The sequence below is a fragment of the Ascaphus truei genome, chromosome 4, assembly GCF_040206685.1.
Source record: "Ascaphus truei isolate aAscTru1 chromosome 4, aAscTru1.hap1, whole genome shotgun sequence".
NCBI classification, from domain to species: domain Eukaryota; kingdom Metazoa; phylum Chordata; class Amphibia; order Anura; family Ascaphidae; genus Ascaphus; species Ascaphus truei.
In genome coordinates, this window is record NC_134486.1 from 296,325,384 (window position 1) to 296,343,733 (window position 18,350).

Below are 18,350 nucleotides of genomic sequence, written 5' to 3' on the forward strand. Positions count from 1 at the left end.
CCTACTATCAAGTACCCTCACTATAGAGAAGCTCTCTCTCACTACACTATCATCTACAAGTGCCTTTGTGTGTCTATGCTTTCCCCAATAAAGTGAAGAAAAGACAAAGAACTTGTTGTGATTGTAAAAGGAACGAATTAAGCTATCTGGCCATACTTATACCCAGCGTATACCCTGTGGCTCCAGAATAGCGTCCCTTTTTATGCTGTATTAATTTTCTCTCCCCTCCATCTGTCTCTCTCTCCCCATCCCCCAGTCTCTCCTCCAGTGTCTCTCTCTTCACACCAGGTGTGCCTCTCTCCCCAGTGTGTCTCTCTCCCCCTCCGCCCAGTGTCTCTCTCCCGCTCCCCCCAGTGTGTCTCTCCCCCTAGTGTGTCTCTCTCCATCTCCCCCCAGTGTGTCTCTCCCCATCCCCCCAGTGTCTCTCCCCCTCCCCCAGTGTGTTTCTCTCCCCCTCCCCCCAGTGTCTCTCTCCCTCTCCCCCCAGTGTGTCTTTCTCCCTCTCCCTCCAGTGTATCTTCCTTATTCAGTCTTTCTCCCTCCCCTCAGTGTCTCCCTCTAACCCTCCCCCCAGTGTCTCTTTCCCCCAGTGTGTCTCTCTCCATCTCCCCCAGTGTCTCTCTCCATCTCCCCCAGTGTCTCTCTCCATCTCCCCCCAGTGTGTCTCCCTCCCCCTCCCCCCAGTGTTTCTTTCTCCCTTTCCTCCCCGTGTGTCCTTCTCCCTCTCCCCCAGTGTGTCTCTCTCCATCTCCCCCCAGTGTCTCTCTATATCTCCCCCAGTGTCTCTCTCCATCTCCCCCCAGTGTCTCTCTCCATCTCCCTCCAGTGTGTCTCTCCCCCTCCCCCCAGTGTCTCTCTCCCTTTCCCCAGTATGTCTCTCTCCCTCACCCCAGTGTGTCTTCCTTATTCAGTTTTTCTCCCTCCCTCAGTGTCTCCCTCTGCCCCTCCCCCCAGTGTCTCTCTCCCCCATTCCCCAAGTGTCTCTCTTCCTCCCCCTAGTCTCTCTCTCTCCCTCCCATCAGTATATCTCTCCCTCTCCCCAGTGTGTCTCTTTCCCTCTCCCCCAGATTCTCTCTCTCCCTCTATCCCAGTGTCTCTCCCTCCCCAGTGTTGGTCTCTCTTTCGCATCCACTTTCACCACGTCTCTCTTTCACCCCCCACCCCCATGTCTCTTTCCACCCCTCCCCATGTATCTCTTTCACCCCCATGTCTCTCTTTCACACCCACTTCCACCATGTCTCTCTTTCACACCCACTTCCACCATGTCTCTCTTTCACCCCCCCTTGTCTCTCTTTCACCCCCTCCAAATGTCTCTCATTCACCCCCATACCCCCATGACTACCCACTGTCTCTCTCCCTCCCCAGTGTCTCGTTTTCACCCCCCCACCCCATGTCTTCCTCTCCCTTCCCAGTGTTGTTCTCTCACCCCCAGTGTCTCTCTTTCACCCCCTACCCCCATGCCTCCCCAGTGTCTCTCTCCCTCCCTAGTGTTGCTCTCACCCCCAGTGTCTCTCGTTCACACACCCCTACCCCCATGTCTCTCTTACATCCCCATGTCTCTTTCACCCCTCCCCCATGTTTCTCTTTCACCCCCCCTTATCCCCATGTCTCCCCAGTGTCTCTCTCTCTCCCTCCACAGTGTTGCTCTCTCACCACCAGTGTCTCTCTTTCACCCCCCTACCCCCATGTCTCCCCAGTCTCTCTCTCCCTCCCCAGTGTTGCTCTCTTACCCCCAGTGTCTCTCTTTCACCCCCCTTACCCCCATGTCTCCCCAGTCTCTCTCTCCCTCCCCAGTGTTGCTCTCTCACCCCCAGTGTCTCTCTTTCACCCCCCTTACCCCCATGTCTCCCCAGTCTCTCTCTCCCTCCCCAGTGTTGCTCTCTCACCCCCAGTGTCTCTCTTTCACCCCCCTACCCCCATTTCTCCCCAGTGTTGCTCTCACCCTGTGTCTCTCTTTCACCCCCCCTTACCCCCATGTCTCCCCAGTGTTGCTCTCTCACCCCCAGTGTCTCTCTTTCACCCCCCCATACCCCCATGTCTCCCCAGTGTTGCTCTCACCCTGTGTCTCTCTTTCACTCCCCCCTTACCCCCATGTCTCCCCAGTGTTGCTCTCTCACCCCCAGTGTCTCTCTTTCACCCCCCCTTACCCCCATGTCTCCCCAGTGTTGCTCTCTCACCCCCAGTGTCTCTCTTTCACCCCCCCTTACCCCCATGGCTCCCCAGTGTAGCTCTCTCACCCCCAGTGTCTCTATTTCACCCCCCTTACCCCCATGGCTCCCCAGTGTTGCTCTCACACCCAGTGTCTCTCTTTCACCCCCCCTTACCCCCATGTCTCCCCAGTGTTGCTCTCTCACCCCCAGTGTTTCTTTCCCCCCCCTTCCCCCATGTTTCCCTTTCCCCCCTTCCCCCATGTTTCCCTTCCAGCCCCATAAATTAAAAAAACACACACGTTTGCTCTAATCTTACCTTACCATTAACACATAATGCTGCAGCCAGGCAGAGGAAGGGGTACATGAGCCGCACAGCGCCACCTAATAACTGGAGGAGAAATTGCAGCTACAGACTGCTTTTCTCTCAGCTCTTGGCAAAACCGGGACATAGGGCCTTATGCAGAGAGCATAGAATTTTAAAATTGGCGAATTTCATAAAAAGTAGCTTTTTTGGAGAGTTTTATTCTCCATATGCAGAAAAGTGCGAATTCTGCTATGTTTAACATGGATGCGTGTGGCGAGTTTAAATTGGCGAGATGCGCGCTTCAGAAACGTGTAAAAACAAATTTGCGCCTTTTTTTCCCCTTTACTATAGGCGGCGAGCTCCATCTTGCCATCTTTTCCTGGCGCGGCAAAAATGCGAGAATCGCGGCATTTTTTGGCGCGAACAGCCGCTTTATGCCGTTCGCACCTCTCTGCATTCGGAGAGTTTTAAAAATGGCGAGATGGAGGTTCTCGCCAGCCGCGAGGCGAGTTTTAGCAATTGAAAAAACAAAATGGCGCGTTTTTCGGAACTCGCCATTTTCTGCCGGTTTCTGCGCGAAATTGTACAAAAAATGGCGAATTTCGAAATAACGATGCTCTCTGCATAAGGCCCATAGTACTGTAGCAAGAGATAGTCAGGACACAAGACAGTAGCTTAAAAATCGGGAATGTCTCGGCTAAACCGGGACTTCTAGTCACCCTAAATAAGAGACATGCATTTCTTAGCATTGGGGAATCAAACAAAAGTGTGCACTTGCATTTTCTTTGCCCTGCTTGCTTCAGTGAGAGATTTAATGAGTATCAGTTGTAGGAGTTAGGCTGGGGCTATGGTACCGCAAACCGTGCGGATGCACACGAACAGACTGCCTTAAGGCAGTGTTAGTGTCCATGCGGTGTGCGGGTGCGCGCAAAAGCGGGAGGGGGCGCGCGTTGCGCAAGAAATCAGTTCAAACTGATTTTTTGGCACGACAGGCCGGTCACGTGAGCTGTTCGCCCAATGTGGACAAACCAGCTCCATGACGTCACTGGCACGCCCCTAGACACGCCCACGGATGGTGCGCGCACCATGGCCAAAAAACGCATCCGCTTCAAGCGGGTGACGTCACGGCCGCGCACGCCTGTGCACGGGCGAAGGCACTATGGACCTGGCCTAAGAGATGAGCTAAACATACATATTACAAAGAGATATAGAGTACTGTATTAATTGTTGCACCCGTACACATGGTGTAAAGAAAGTAATTGGAAATGTAGATTTGAACAGTAAATATGCTTTTACATTTGCAAATAGGCTAACATTAAATCCCAAATCCCGCATAGTAACATATCAGATTTCCAATAAAGTGAAATAACAGATACATGTACTTCTGTCTCCTATTATTTTACAAACAACACTGTATTGAGGTCTTGTTGATATCTCTATTATACGTTCAAGCTGTCCGCTATACAGTACTCACTCTTATACACAAACCTCAGTTCAACAATGTGTTAAACCTAAAACAATACCCTATACACCCATTGGCTATTGAATTACAAATATTCTTCTGTGTTCTTCTGTAGGTACCATTATTATGGCATCGGCATAAAGGAGAGCAGTGCATACTACCATTCAGTATATTCTGGAAAAGGCTTGACAAGGTAAAGCACAAGTATAAAAAACGTTACTTGTAATGTATGGATGCTGCTTAGGCCGAGGCCCTGCTACACGCGCCGGCGCGACCGCACTTTGTCCAGGCGGCGCGTGTACGGCACTTCACCGCTTTCTGTGGTCCATAGGGAGCATTTCCAGGTGCGGAGGGGGCGTGGCCAAAATGAGTCAGGGAGGGTGTCATGAAAGGGGGGCGCGGCCATGACAGGGGGGGCGGGGGCCAAAACACAGTCAAAAAGCAGCTCACATTATCATTAGCTGATGGGATCAGTCTGTGATTGACTCCCTCGCGCACCATGTGACGCATCGCCGCACGGGAACACAACCCTGTTGCATCCCCTGCTTCCTGACGCGTCACAGTGTGTAGTGAGCCTTGCAGTGAGGAGGGACTGGGGCCGACTCGGGAGGAAGCCATTAGCGGGTGAGTGGCACGCACGTGGCCGCGCGCGCCATCGGATGCAGCGGGACTTCGGCCTAAGTCTATGGCACCAGAAGCCATGGATATTGTGTAACCGGGACCATATGATCTCGTGGTCCCTTCTGTAGTTAGGACATTGTTTCAGCCTATCCCCTGACCTCAGGAAGAAAGAACCGCAGAGACGATCTCCCGTAAATATAATAAAGAAAGTCAGGTAGTTCAGTGAACATCATATGGGCAACTAGCATGCTGACCCTACTGATGTTCATTGAATAGAACCAATAATGTTAAACGATAACATCCACAAGTGAACACATGGTAATGTGTGGGGACTAAAAATGAATATGATTATAATAGATAAAGTCTGATTAGACTGCTGTCTGCTCATATGGTATCTCTCGTTACTATAAAAGGTAAGTATATGATCAAAGAAAGGCGCAAAATAGTCAAATAGGAAATAAGACACCAACACTGATGTTCAAAACATAATGACATATATTCAATATAAGTGTGACATTGTAAAAAGATCGCAATCAACAGTACTGAAAAAATCATACAACATATATGCAATACAATGTGAACAGAAAACCATACCATCAAACTAAATATATACATATAGCAACAGGCTATATAAACCCTAGTTTATGAGACGCAATATTTTGGGCTAGAAAAACTCCCTTTATCAAGAAGTTCATTGAATGTCAGATGGGCACTGTAAAAGTTAAAGGATTCTTTAGAAAACAAAAGCTGAATAGATTGTACAATCTAGAACAAGATGCATTGATAAATCAAACAAATATATAGCATTGCAGTTGAGAAAAAAACAGCAAAAATCAATCAATTGGCTTAATACTATTTAGTAATTACTTGATAAAATGTCTTGACAACAAAAAAAAACCACAGGCTAAATAGATTACATAAAAATAATTATCTTAACCTAACAACAGTAACTACATTTACCTTCAACTCCAGTGTTATTAATTATATTGCCCTCCATAAGGTGAAAGGTTTAGAAAGACGTGATAAATAATTTTTTATTAGTGATTATACTGTATTTATGTAAAGAAGCATGCAGTACTTTTTGTCTGTTAGATAAAAACATCTAGGCAACATTTCACCATCCAGTATGTAATCTTACAGAGTGCAAGAGATGGACTGGATCACAAACTCATAATGTTATGGACCCAGGATGGTAATATTACATGTTGGCTTGTGACATTAGTGACAAGGCACGCACAGCTTTAGAGGGTATTTGAGAACAGTATCTCTGGCCCATTAATTAACTGATGTTGCCAATTACTGTATGTACTGTAAGCTGTACGGTTTGGTCTGATGAATGCACATGGAAATGTAACTGACACATTTTATTGTTTTTCTAAAGGTTCTCTGGTAGCAAGCTGAAGAGTGAAGTAAGTGCCTTTTTAAACCATTGACAATACAGTACATCTCCTTTACAAATAATGCCATTTGAATATTGCAGCTTGTAATTGATTTAAAAATATATATATTTATTGGGCTTGAATATGGAATAGCACCGATTGTTGCATGCAACTACTGTACAGTATATCAGATTTGCACCAACCCAACGGACCATATTTACTACATAGTGCTCCTTCATAAGATACCTTCTAGCATGTATTAGTAAATATGGCCCTTTACAGCTCATTAAAGAGAATGAGCTGTAGGATGCTTTGTAGCACCAAACTTATCTGTTCAGTTGTATCACTTCTTAATAAATATGGCTCAATATGTAAACTTCTAGAACATGTATGCGAGAATCAAAATTCCAGTAATCTAATATCTACATAAGAGTCAAGTATGTAATTTATCAGGCATCAGATATGTATTGCGCAATGTGAACGCCTCTGCAGCTGACAGATACATCATGAAATGAGGATTTAGATTAGGAGTGGCTAACTCCAGTCCTCAAGGACACCAACAGGTCAGGTTTTAAGGATATCACTGCTTCAGCACAGGGGGCTCAGTCGATGACTGAGCCACTGGTTGATCTCCCTGTGCTGATGCAGGGATAGCCTTAAAACGTGACCTTGGTAGCCCTTGAGGACTGGAGTTGGCCACCCCTGATTTAGATCATATAGTGAATGCAACCCATATTTACTGTATTTATAGTATATTTCACAAAAAGGGTGACAAACGGTAGGTATAGGTAGTGTATATAGGCAGTGTATATACAATGGTGAGAAAACGTTTGTGAACCGCAATGATAATGATGGAAATTCCATAGTTTTTCCATGATAACCTTCTTGAATCAAAACCAGTCTTTTCTTAACTATCCAATAGGGTTTATATTAACCAATTCCATGTCTTTTGAAACAAAATTAATTAGATAAACAATGAGTAATTAAGAGTCAGGGTATGTGAAAAAGTAAGTGAAACCCTGGTTTTATCAGCTAAATTAAAGGGGATATTTAGAATCAGGTGTTTAAATAATTAGGTAGATCTTCAGGTGTGAATTTGCGATGCCCCACCCTATATAAAGATCAGAAACTTTGTTAGTTTGGTCTTCACCATATAGGTGTGTGGAAACATGTCATGCCATGATCAAAAGAAATCTCTGAGGATCTCAAAAAAGCAGTTATTGATGCTCATCAGTCTAAAAGGGTTACAAAACAATTTATAAGGATTTGGGGTTCCACCAATCCACTGTCAGAGAGAGAGTCTATAAAATGGAGAAAGTTCAATACCACAGTCACTCTACCCAGGAGCGGTCGTCCTACCAAAATCTCTCCAAGAACAAACGGGAAAATCATCCAGAAAGTAACAAATAAAGCCAGAGTAATAATCAGGGATCTGCAGGCCACTCTCGCCTTGGCTAATGTGAGTGTTCATGATTCAACTATCAGAAAAAGACTGAACAAAAATGGTGTTCATGGAAGTATAGCCAGAAGGAAACCACTGCTCCCTCAAAGAAACATTGCTGCCTGTCTGAAGTTCGCCAAAGAGCACATATATGATCCTCAAGACTTCTGGAACAATGTTCTCTAGACAGACAAGTCAAAGGTAGAAATGTTTGGCCTCAATGAGAAACGTTATGTTTGACAAAAATGAAAACACTGTTCAAACAGAAGAACCTCATCCCAGTGCGATGGTTTGGGGCTGCTTTGCTGGCTCAGGACCTGGATGGTTTTCCATCATTGGCACAACCATGGATTCTACATTGTATGAGAAGATTCTATAGGAGAATCTCAGGCTATTCGTCTGTGAGCTGAAACTTATGCGAATGTGGGTCAATGAACAAGAAGATGATCTACAAAAGAATGGCCGCAGAAGAAGAAATTCTGTGTTTTAGAATGGCCTAGTCAAATCCTAAATATTGTGGCGAGCTGTTCATACAAGGAAGCCCTCAAATGTCACTAGTTGAAGCAGTTCTGTAAGGAGGAATGGTTCAAAATTCCTCAAAACCGATGTGAGAGACTGACCAGCAGTTACAGGAAACGCTTAGTTGAAGTTATTGCTGCTCAAGAGGGTGCCACCAGGTACTGAATCTAAAGGTTCACATACTTTTTCACACATGGATATTGAATGTTTAATCATTTGTGGATAAATAAATGTTGAAAAAGTATCATGTTTTTGTGTCATTTGTTTGATCGGGTTATCTTTATCTATTAAGATTTAATAATATTTCAAGTGTGAAATATGTGAGAATCCTAAGTGGGATAAGGTAGATGCTGCACACCAAACAAAATTGGTAAATGAAAGTAATACAGTTAGCGGTGCTCCTGCGAGTGAGTGGAAGCTGCAAAAGCTCCAGCAGTACATGAAGATGGGCAATGCAAAGCACAACGCATTTGTCAATAATCTAATTTATTTTAAGACAGAAACATCACAATGTTTCGACCTAGTGGTCTTTATCAAGTGAACTGAAGTGGCATGTAGAAAAAAGTCAAAAGTGATTCCTTAAATACCCCCCACATACCCACAACACCCTGTGTTCATTATCCATGAGGTAATCCAGGAGTGTTTACACACAGCTGGATTACATCATGGATAATGAACACAAGGTGTTGTGGGTATGTGGGTGGTATATACTGACACACACACACTGACACACACACACATACACACACACACACACACACACACACACACACACACACACACACACACACACACACACACACACACACACACACACACACACACACACACAGAGACACACTGGCACTTTAAGAGAGCTTTTTTTTGCACACACACTGCACACACTCACAGCACACTGCACACACTCACAGCACAGACTCACAGCACATTGCACATACTCACAGCACACTGCACACACTCACAGCACACTGCACACACTCACAGCACACTGCATACACTCACAGAACACTACACACACAGCATACTCACAGCACACTGCACACACTCCACACACTCACAGCACACTGCACACACTCACAGCACACTGCACACACTCACAGCACACTGCACACACTCACAGCATAAACTCACAGCACACTGCATACACACACAGCACACTTACTGCACACACAGCACACTTACTGCACACACAGCACACTGCACACACTTACAGCACAATGCACACACTCACAGCACACTGCACACATTCACAGCACACTGCACACACTCACAGCACATTGCACACACTCACAGCACACTGCATACAGTCACAGCACGCTTACTGCACACACAGAACACTCACAGCACATTGCAAACACTCACAGCACACTGCACACACTCATAGCACACTGCACACACTCACAGCACACTGCACACACACACACAGCACACTGCATACACTCACAGCACACTGATACACTCACAGCACACTGCACAAACTCACAGCACAGACTCACAGCACACTGCACACACTCACAGCACAGACTCACAGCACACTGCACACACTCACAGCACACTGCACACACTCACAGCACACACTCACAGCACACTGCATACACTCACAGCACACTGCATACACTCACAGCACACTGCATACACTCACAGAACACTACACACACTCACAGCACACTACACACACTCCCAGCATAAACTCCCAGCACACTGCACACACTCCACACACTCACAGCACACTACACACACTCACAGCATAAACTCCCAGCACACTGCATACACTCACATCACACACAGCACACTGCATACACTCAAAGCACACTGCACACACAGCATACACTCACAGCGCACTGTATACACTCACAGCACACACTCACAGCATAAACTCACCGCACACTGCATACACTCACAGCACACTGCACACACTCACAGCACACTGCACACACTCACAGCACACTGCACACACACACTGCACACACACACACACACACACACACACACACACACACACACACACACACACACACACACACACACACACACACACACACACACACACACACACAGTGTCACAGCACATTGCACACACTCACAGCACACTGCACACACTCACAACACACTGCACACACTCACAGCACGCTACACACACTCACAGCACATTGCACACACTCACAGCACACTGCATACACTCATAGCACACACTCACAGCACACTGCATACACTCACAGCACACTGCATACACTCACAGCACACTACATACACTCACAGAACACTATACTCACAGCACACTGCACACACTCCACACACTCACAGCACACTGCACACACTCACAGCTCACAGCATAAACTCACAGCACACTGCACACACTCACAGCACACTGCATACACTCACAGCACACTGCATACACTCACAGCACACTACATACACTCACAGAACACTACACACACAGCATATTCCCAGCACACTGCACACACTCACAGCACACTGCACACACTCACAGCACACTGCACACACTCACAGCACACTTACTGCACACACAGCACACTTACTGCACACACAACACACTTACTGCACACACAGCACACTTACTGCACACACAGCACACTCACAGCACATTGCACACACTCACAGCACACTGCACACACTCACATCACACTGCACACACCCACAGCACACTGCACACACTCACATCACATTGCACACACTCACAGCACACTGAATACACTCACAGCACACTTACTGCACACACACCACACTCACAGCACATTGCACACACACAGCACACTGCACACACTCACAGCACACTGCATACACTCACAGCACACACTCACAGCACACTGCATACACTCCCAGCACACACTCACAGCACACTGCATACACTCACAGAACACTACATACACATCATACTCACAACACACTGCACACACTCACAGAACACTGCACACACTCACAGCACACTGCACACACTCACAGCATAAACTCACAGCACACTGCATACACTCACATCACACACTCACAGCACACTGCATACACTCACAGCACACTGCACACACAGCACACTGCATACACTCACAGCATACACTCACAGCACACTGCATACACTCACAGCACACACTCACAGCATAAACTCACAGCACACTGCACACACTCACAGCACACTGCACACACTCACAGAACACTGCACACACACACACACACACACACACACACACACACACACACACACACACACACACACACACACACACACACACACACACACACACACACACACACACACACACACACTGACACACACACACACACACACACACACTGACACACACAGCACACTCACAGCACATTACACACACTCACAGCACACTAATACACTCACAGCACACTGCACACACTCACGGCACATTGCACACACTCACAGCACACTGCATACACTCCCAGCACACACTCACAGCACACTGCATACACTCACAGAACACTACACACACATCATACTCACAGCACACTGCACACACTCCACACACTCACAGCACACTGCACACACTCACATCACATTGCACACACGCACAGCACACTGCATACACTCACAGCACACACTCACAGCACACTGCATACACTCCCAGCACACACTCACAGCACACTGCATACACTCACAGAACACTACACACACATCATACTCACTGCACACACTCTACACACTCACAGCACACTGCACACACTCACAGCACACTGCACACACTCACAGCATAAACTCACAGCACACTGCATACACTCACATCACACACTCACAGCACACTGCATACACTCACAGCACACTGCACACACAGCACACTGCATACACTCACAGCATACACTCACAGCACACTGCATACACTCACAGCACACACTCACAGCATAAACTCACAGCGCACTGCATACACTCACAGCACACTGCACACACTCACAGCACACTGCACACACTCACAGCACACTGGACACACACACACACACACACACACACACACACACACTGACACACACAGCATACTCACAGCACATTACACACACTCACAGCACACTGCATACACTCACAGCACACTAATACACTCACAGCACACTTCACACACTCACACCACATTGCACACACTCACAGCACACTGCATACACTCCCAGCACACACTCACAGCACACTGCATACACTCCCAGCACACACTCCCAGCACACTGCATACACTCACAGAACACTACACACACATCATACTCACAGCACACTGCACACACTCCACACACTCACAGCACACTGCACACACTCACAGCACACTGCACACACTCACAGCATAAACTCACAGCACACTGCATACACTCACATCACACACTCACAGCACACTGCATACACTCACAGCACACTGCACACACAGCATACATTCACAGCATACATTCACAGCACACACTCACAGCATAAACTCACAGCACACTGCATACACTCACAGCACACTGCACACACTCACAGCACACTGAACACACTCACAGCACAATGCACACACACACACAAACACACACACACACACACACACACACACACACACACACACACACACACACACACACACACACACACACACACACACACACACACACACACACACACACACACACACACACACACACACTGACACACACAGCATACTCACAGCACATTACACACACTCACAGCACACTGCATACACTCACAGCACACTAATACACTCACAGCACACTTCACACACTCACACCACATTGCACACACTCACAGCACACTGCATACACTCCCAGCACACACTCACAGCACACTGCATACACTCCCAGCACACACTCCCAGCACACTGCATACACTCACAGAACACTACACACACATCATACTCACAGCACACTGCACACACTCCACACACTCACAGCACACTGCACACACTCACAGCACACTGCACACACTCACAGCATAAACTCACAGCACACTGCATACACTCACATCACACACTCACAGCACACTGCATACACTCACAGCACACTGCACACACAGCATACATTCACAGCATACATTCACAGCACACACTCACAGCATAAACTCACAGCACACTGCATACACTCACAGCACACTGCACACACTCACAGCACACTGCACACACTCACAGCACACTGCACACACACACACACACAAACACACACACACACACACACACACACACACACACACACACACACACACACACACACACACACACACACACACACACACACACACACACACACACACTGACAAACTGACACACTGACACACACACTCTCACACTGTCAAATACACACACACACACACAGAGAGACACACTGTCACTTTAAGAGAACTTGCTCTCGCAAGACGGAAGCAGAAGCAGGAAGCAGAGACAGGGAGAGGAGCTGCCAGATGCGGGGTAAGTGCTGCGTGCGGTTGCCGCTGCCCCACCGGGTCTGGGAACGCTGGGAGAGTTCTCAGCTTTCCCCCTCCGGCTGACGCGGTACCACCACAAAAACATAATAATTTCGGTGGCCATTTTTTCCCTCGACCCCGTTTATAACGCAGTGGTTGCGGATGGCCCCCGAGGACCGCGCTATAACGGGGTTAAGCTGTATCTTGTTTTGCTGGACCTGGTCTAAGATGGTGCTATTATGCCATTAGGGATTTTGTGGTACTTAGATGCAATAATAAATATATTGCCTGATAATAACATTATCTTCACGGCTTCTGTGTTAAGTAATAATTACACACAGCTGGCATATGACTATATGAAAGTAATGTTAGTATGTATATCAGCTAAACATCCAAACAACATAAAGTAAATCCATTAGCCCTGCCATATGATTAAACGACTGTATTTCATTAAGAAGACTATTACAAGTGAGCTATATTTTTTTTATTCTAAGCTTTTAATACAGCTAATGGGTAATTGTGCAATAAAGTGAACCTAATTGCCTTTTTTATCAACAAACAGAAAACTTCTCTTGTTTACAGTCAATTGATCAGCTACAAAAATATTGATTTAATATGGAATTTTTGCTTCGCTAATTTTGTGTCAATACAGAATTTGAATATATTGTCAGTTTTTTTCCCCACTAGCCCATTCTCTTATCGGCATCAAAAAATAACTTACAGTGTACAAGTAATTTGTAAAGAGGACATAAGTAAATTACACTGAGAACTCATTAAGGCAATTACTACTAATTGAATACTACTGATTTGCTAATAGCTTTACTTAGTCGCTGTTTTTATAAGTACCTCGGCTTGATATTCTAGAAGAGGAGTGGACAGCTCTAGTCCACATGGGCCACCAACAGGTCCGGTTTTAAGGATATCCCTGCTTCAGCACAGGTGGCTCAGTCAGTGTCTTAGTCATTGAAGGAAAAATAACGTCCGTTACCTTATTAGGCAAGGTAACTTTATTTGCCCTTATTTAGTGCACTTCTGAGGATCCACCCCTTTATATTCTGATGCCATATTTTTGCACTATTTTCGCAGCTGCGAGATTTTGATGAGTGTCCCCTCATATAACTACATTCGTTCTTAGGCATTCATGAAAGACAACATGTTTGATAAATTCCTTTTTTTAAATAGAATATTCAATTTGGTTACTTAAATAGCAGATAATAAATCGATGATTGAGCCACCTGTGCTGAAGCAGGGAAATCCTTAAACCCTGACCACACACACACACACACACAGTGTCACTTTAAGAGAGCTTTTTTTTGCACACACACTGCACACACTCACAGCACATTGCACACACTCACAGCACACTGCACACACTCATAGCACACTGCACACACTCACAGCACACTACACACACTCACAGCACACTGCACACACTCACAGCACACTGCATACACTCACAGCACACACTCACAGCACACTGCATACACTCACAGCACACTGCATACACTCACAGCACACTACATACACTCACAGAACACTACACACACAGCATATTCCCAGCACACTGCACACACTCACAGCACACTGCACACACTCACAGCACACTGCACACACTCAGAGCACACTTACTGCACACACAGCACACTTACTGCACACACAACACACTTACTGCACACACAGCACACTTACTGCACACACAGCACACTCACAGCACATTGCACACACTCACAGCACACTGCACACACTCACAGCACACTGCACACACCCACAGCACACTGCACACACTCACATCACATTGCACACACTCACAGCACACTGAATACACTCACAGCACACTTACTGCACACACACCACACTCACAGCACATTGCACACACTCACAGCACACTGCACACACTCACAGCACACTGCATACACTCACAGCACACACTCACAGCACACTGCATACACTCCCAGCACATACTCACAGCACACTGCATACACTCACAGAACACTACATACACATCATACTCACAACACACTGCACACACTCACAGAACACTGCACACACTCACAACACACTGCACACACTCACAGCATAAACTCACAGCACACTGCATACACTCACATCACACACTCACAGCACACTGCATACACTCACAGCACACTGCACACACAGCACACTGCATACACTCACAGCATACACTCACAGCACACTGCATACACTCACAGCACACACTCACAGCATAAACTCACAGCACACTGCATACACTCACAGCACACTACACACACACACACACACACACACACACACACACACACACACACACACACACACACACACACACACACACACACACACACACACACACACACACACACACACACTGACACACACACTGACACACACACACACACACACACACACACACACACACACACTGACACACACAGCACACTCACAGCACATTACACACACTCACAGCACACTGCATACACTCACAGCACACTAATACACTCACAGCACACTGCACACACTCACGGCACATTGCACACACTCACAGCACACTGCATACACTCCCAGCACACACTCACAGCACACTGCATACACTCACAGCACACACTCACAGCACACTGCATCCTTTTTTTAAATAGAATATTCAATTTGGTTACTTAAATAGCAGATAATAAATCGATGATTGAGCCACCTGTGCTGAAGCAGGGAAATCCTTAAAACCTGACCTGGGTGTTGCCCTTGAGGACTGGAGTTGGCCACCCCTGGTCTAGGGGAAAAAATAATATGGTTGATTGGAAGAAATAAAAACAGCATGAAGTGGAAATGAACAACATATTATAAAATAGTACAGACCAAAAATAAGAATATGAAAAGCAAAGAAGGTCTGTAAGACTATGCATCTGCCACTATGTCATGTGGCGCTCGTTATCAAAGCCTCCCAGCTGGAAAACTGGGCTAAAACCTCCCTGCAGTCCATGAAAATACTAAGACCATGTGACTGCGTAATGCTAAAGACCCCAACAGTGGGATAAATGAATGAATGGATAACCAGATACTTGTAGGGGGGACCCCTTACATAAACTTGATAGAAGACAGGTACTGGGTTGCAGTCCCGGATGGTAAGCTCACTGATAAGTGACGCTGTTGTTAACAATAACACCAGGAAGATTGAGCATAATAACACCCTATAACGTTCCAATTGTCTAAATAAAGTCCTGAACAGGAAAACATGTAGCAAGCGATTGACTCACTCTGAGTGCTGCACAGTCCATGCGATCCAAAGGTGAGGGGTCCCCAGGTGTGCTTCCGTCCAAGGAGTAGCCTAGTAGAGAAGGAGAAAAACTGGAAGAGCACTACTGTAGGTATCAAAAAGTAGGAAGGAGGGTGCGTATCCCATAAAAAGATTATTTATTGGTCATGTAAAAACAGGGCAAGGGAGAGCCCATACTACATACTAACACACTAATAACAAACACCTGGAGATGTGCAATATGTTTTCTCACAGACGTTCATGAACCAGGCGAAATCTGCCAATATTTTTCGTGCAATAACTTGCCAGGCATACTGCCATATTTACACATTTCTGTCACAAGTCGCATCTTTTTGCCATACTCAGGTGAAAATGTTACATGCAAAAAAAAGTGTTAAGACATTTTGTAAACCTAATTTGAAAACATTTGCACTACTCTACAAACAATTTGCAACCACAGGTACTGTAGGGTACGTGGAAGTCAGACTCTCCGGGAAATTGGAACCTACATCATACTGTATATAACACATACTGTTGACAGACAAGCTTGCAATAAGTAATTGATATTCACCTCTAAACTCTGGGGCAGAATCTCCTTTCTAACAATATTTACTTATTTTAGCTTTATAATATACAGTATTATAATTCTGCTTTGTCATATCTTTTTGCTCTATGTACACCGTTAGCGCTATATAAATAAAGATGTATATAGAAAAGTAAGCATTGTTAGAAGGGAGTTCCTGCCCCCCAAAAAGATGTATAGAGGAAAAAAGTCCAATTTAAACAAATAGGGTATTTTGGAGTAGATCCTCAGAAGGTTGCTAATTGCTTAACATTCTGTTAATGTTAATTGAATGTATCAATATCCGTAACGCGTAGCCCCAAAGGTGCTTTGCGATATGTCCTTGGAATTTTTCGGAAAAGTAACGGATCCATACGTTTTAATGGACGTTAGGCTTACTCATATGCAAACCATATGGGGATGAGCAATATACCTAGCAAAGGAGATCCTCAGACCTGATTTAATGTTAGCACATGATAATAACGCTACAATATTTAGCACCTTCCAAAAGCTGCCCTTACTCCCATCCAGACCCTGATTATCATTGAGTTATTTCTTGGAATAGCCTAAAAGCAATGTAATGAGTATTGGACTTAACCCTTTGATTACAAAAAAGTTACATCTATCATACAAAGTTAAATATTATGGATCATATAAATGTCTGATGTCATTTTTTGTAATGAAGGGTTACATCCTAAACTCCTTACACTTCTTTTAGGCTATTCCAATAAATAACTCAATGGTTTTTTGACTATTAACCTATTTAACTATTATGGTTTTTGGTGATTAAAGTGATATGTTTGTGTGAACTAATATATTATATAATGTAATAATGCCTGTACTAAGTACGGTGTACAATATCCATACATACCTGTACTAAGTACGGTGTACAATATCCATACATACCTTAACAATATTATTTTTTTAAATTAATGTTCAATTAAAATAAATGAATGATGTCCTTCCTTCATTTTTTTCATTGTACATTAATATAACTTAAATATGAATTCATATTGTTGAGGTATGTGTGCATATACATTATGGTAGAGCCATAATTTATACAGTCATTATTACATTATATACCATAGAATTAAGTGAAAAATTATACATTTCTAATATTATAACAAGATTTGCATTCGCTTTAAGTAACACACATGACAATCTCTGTTAATAACGCTACCTTTGCAACGCACCTTAAAGTTTGACCAATGCGCATGTGCAGTGTATTGGAAAAGGAGTCTCAGTGCTACGATCATCCCCGT

The 18,350-nt window shown here is 45.3% G+C and overlaps 1 protein-coding gene across 1 annotated transcript in view; it reads left to right on the forward strand.

Annotated features, from left to right (window-relative positions):
• RFX6 (regulatory factor X6) overlaps positions 1–18,350 on the forward strand; it is a 61,084-nt gene that overhangs the window by 14,032 nt on the left and 28,702 nt on the right. The window contains exons 5-6 of the mRNA XM_075597708.1: positions 4,032–4,109; positions 5,919–5,946. Of these exons, the coding sequence (XP_075453823.1) occupies positions 4,032–4,109; positions 5,919–5,946 (106 nt within the window). The remainder of the gene's footprint in view (positions 1–4,031; positions 4,110–5,918; positions 5,947–18,350) is intronic.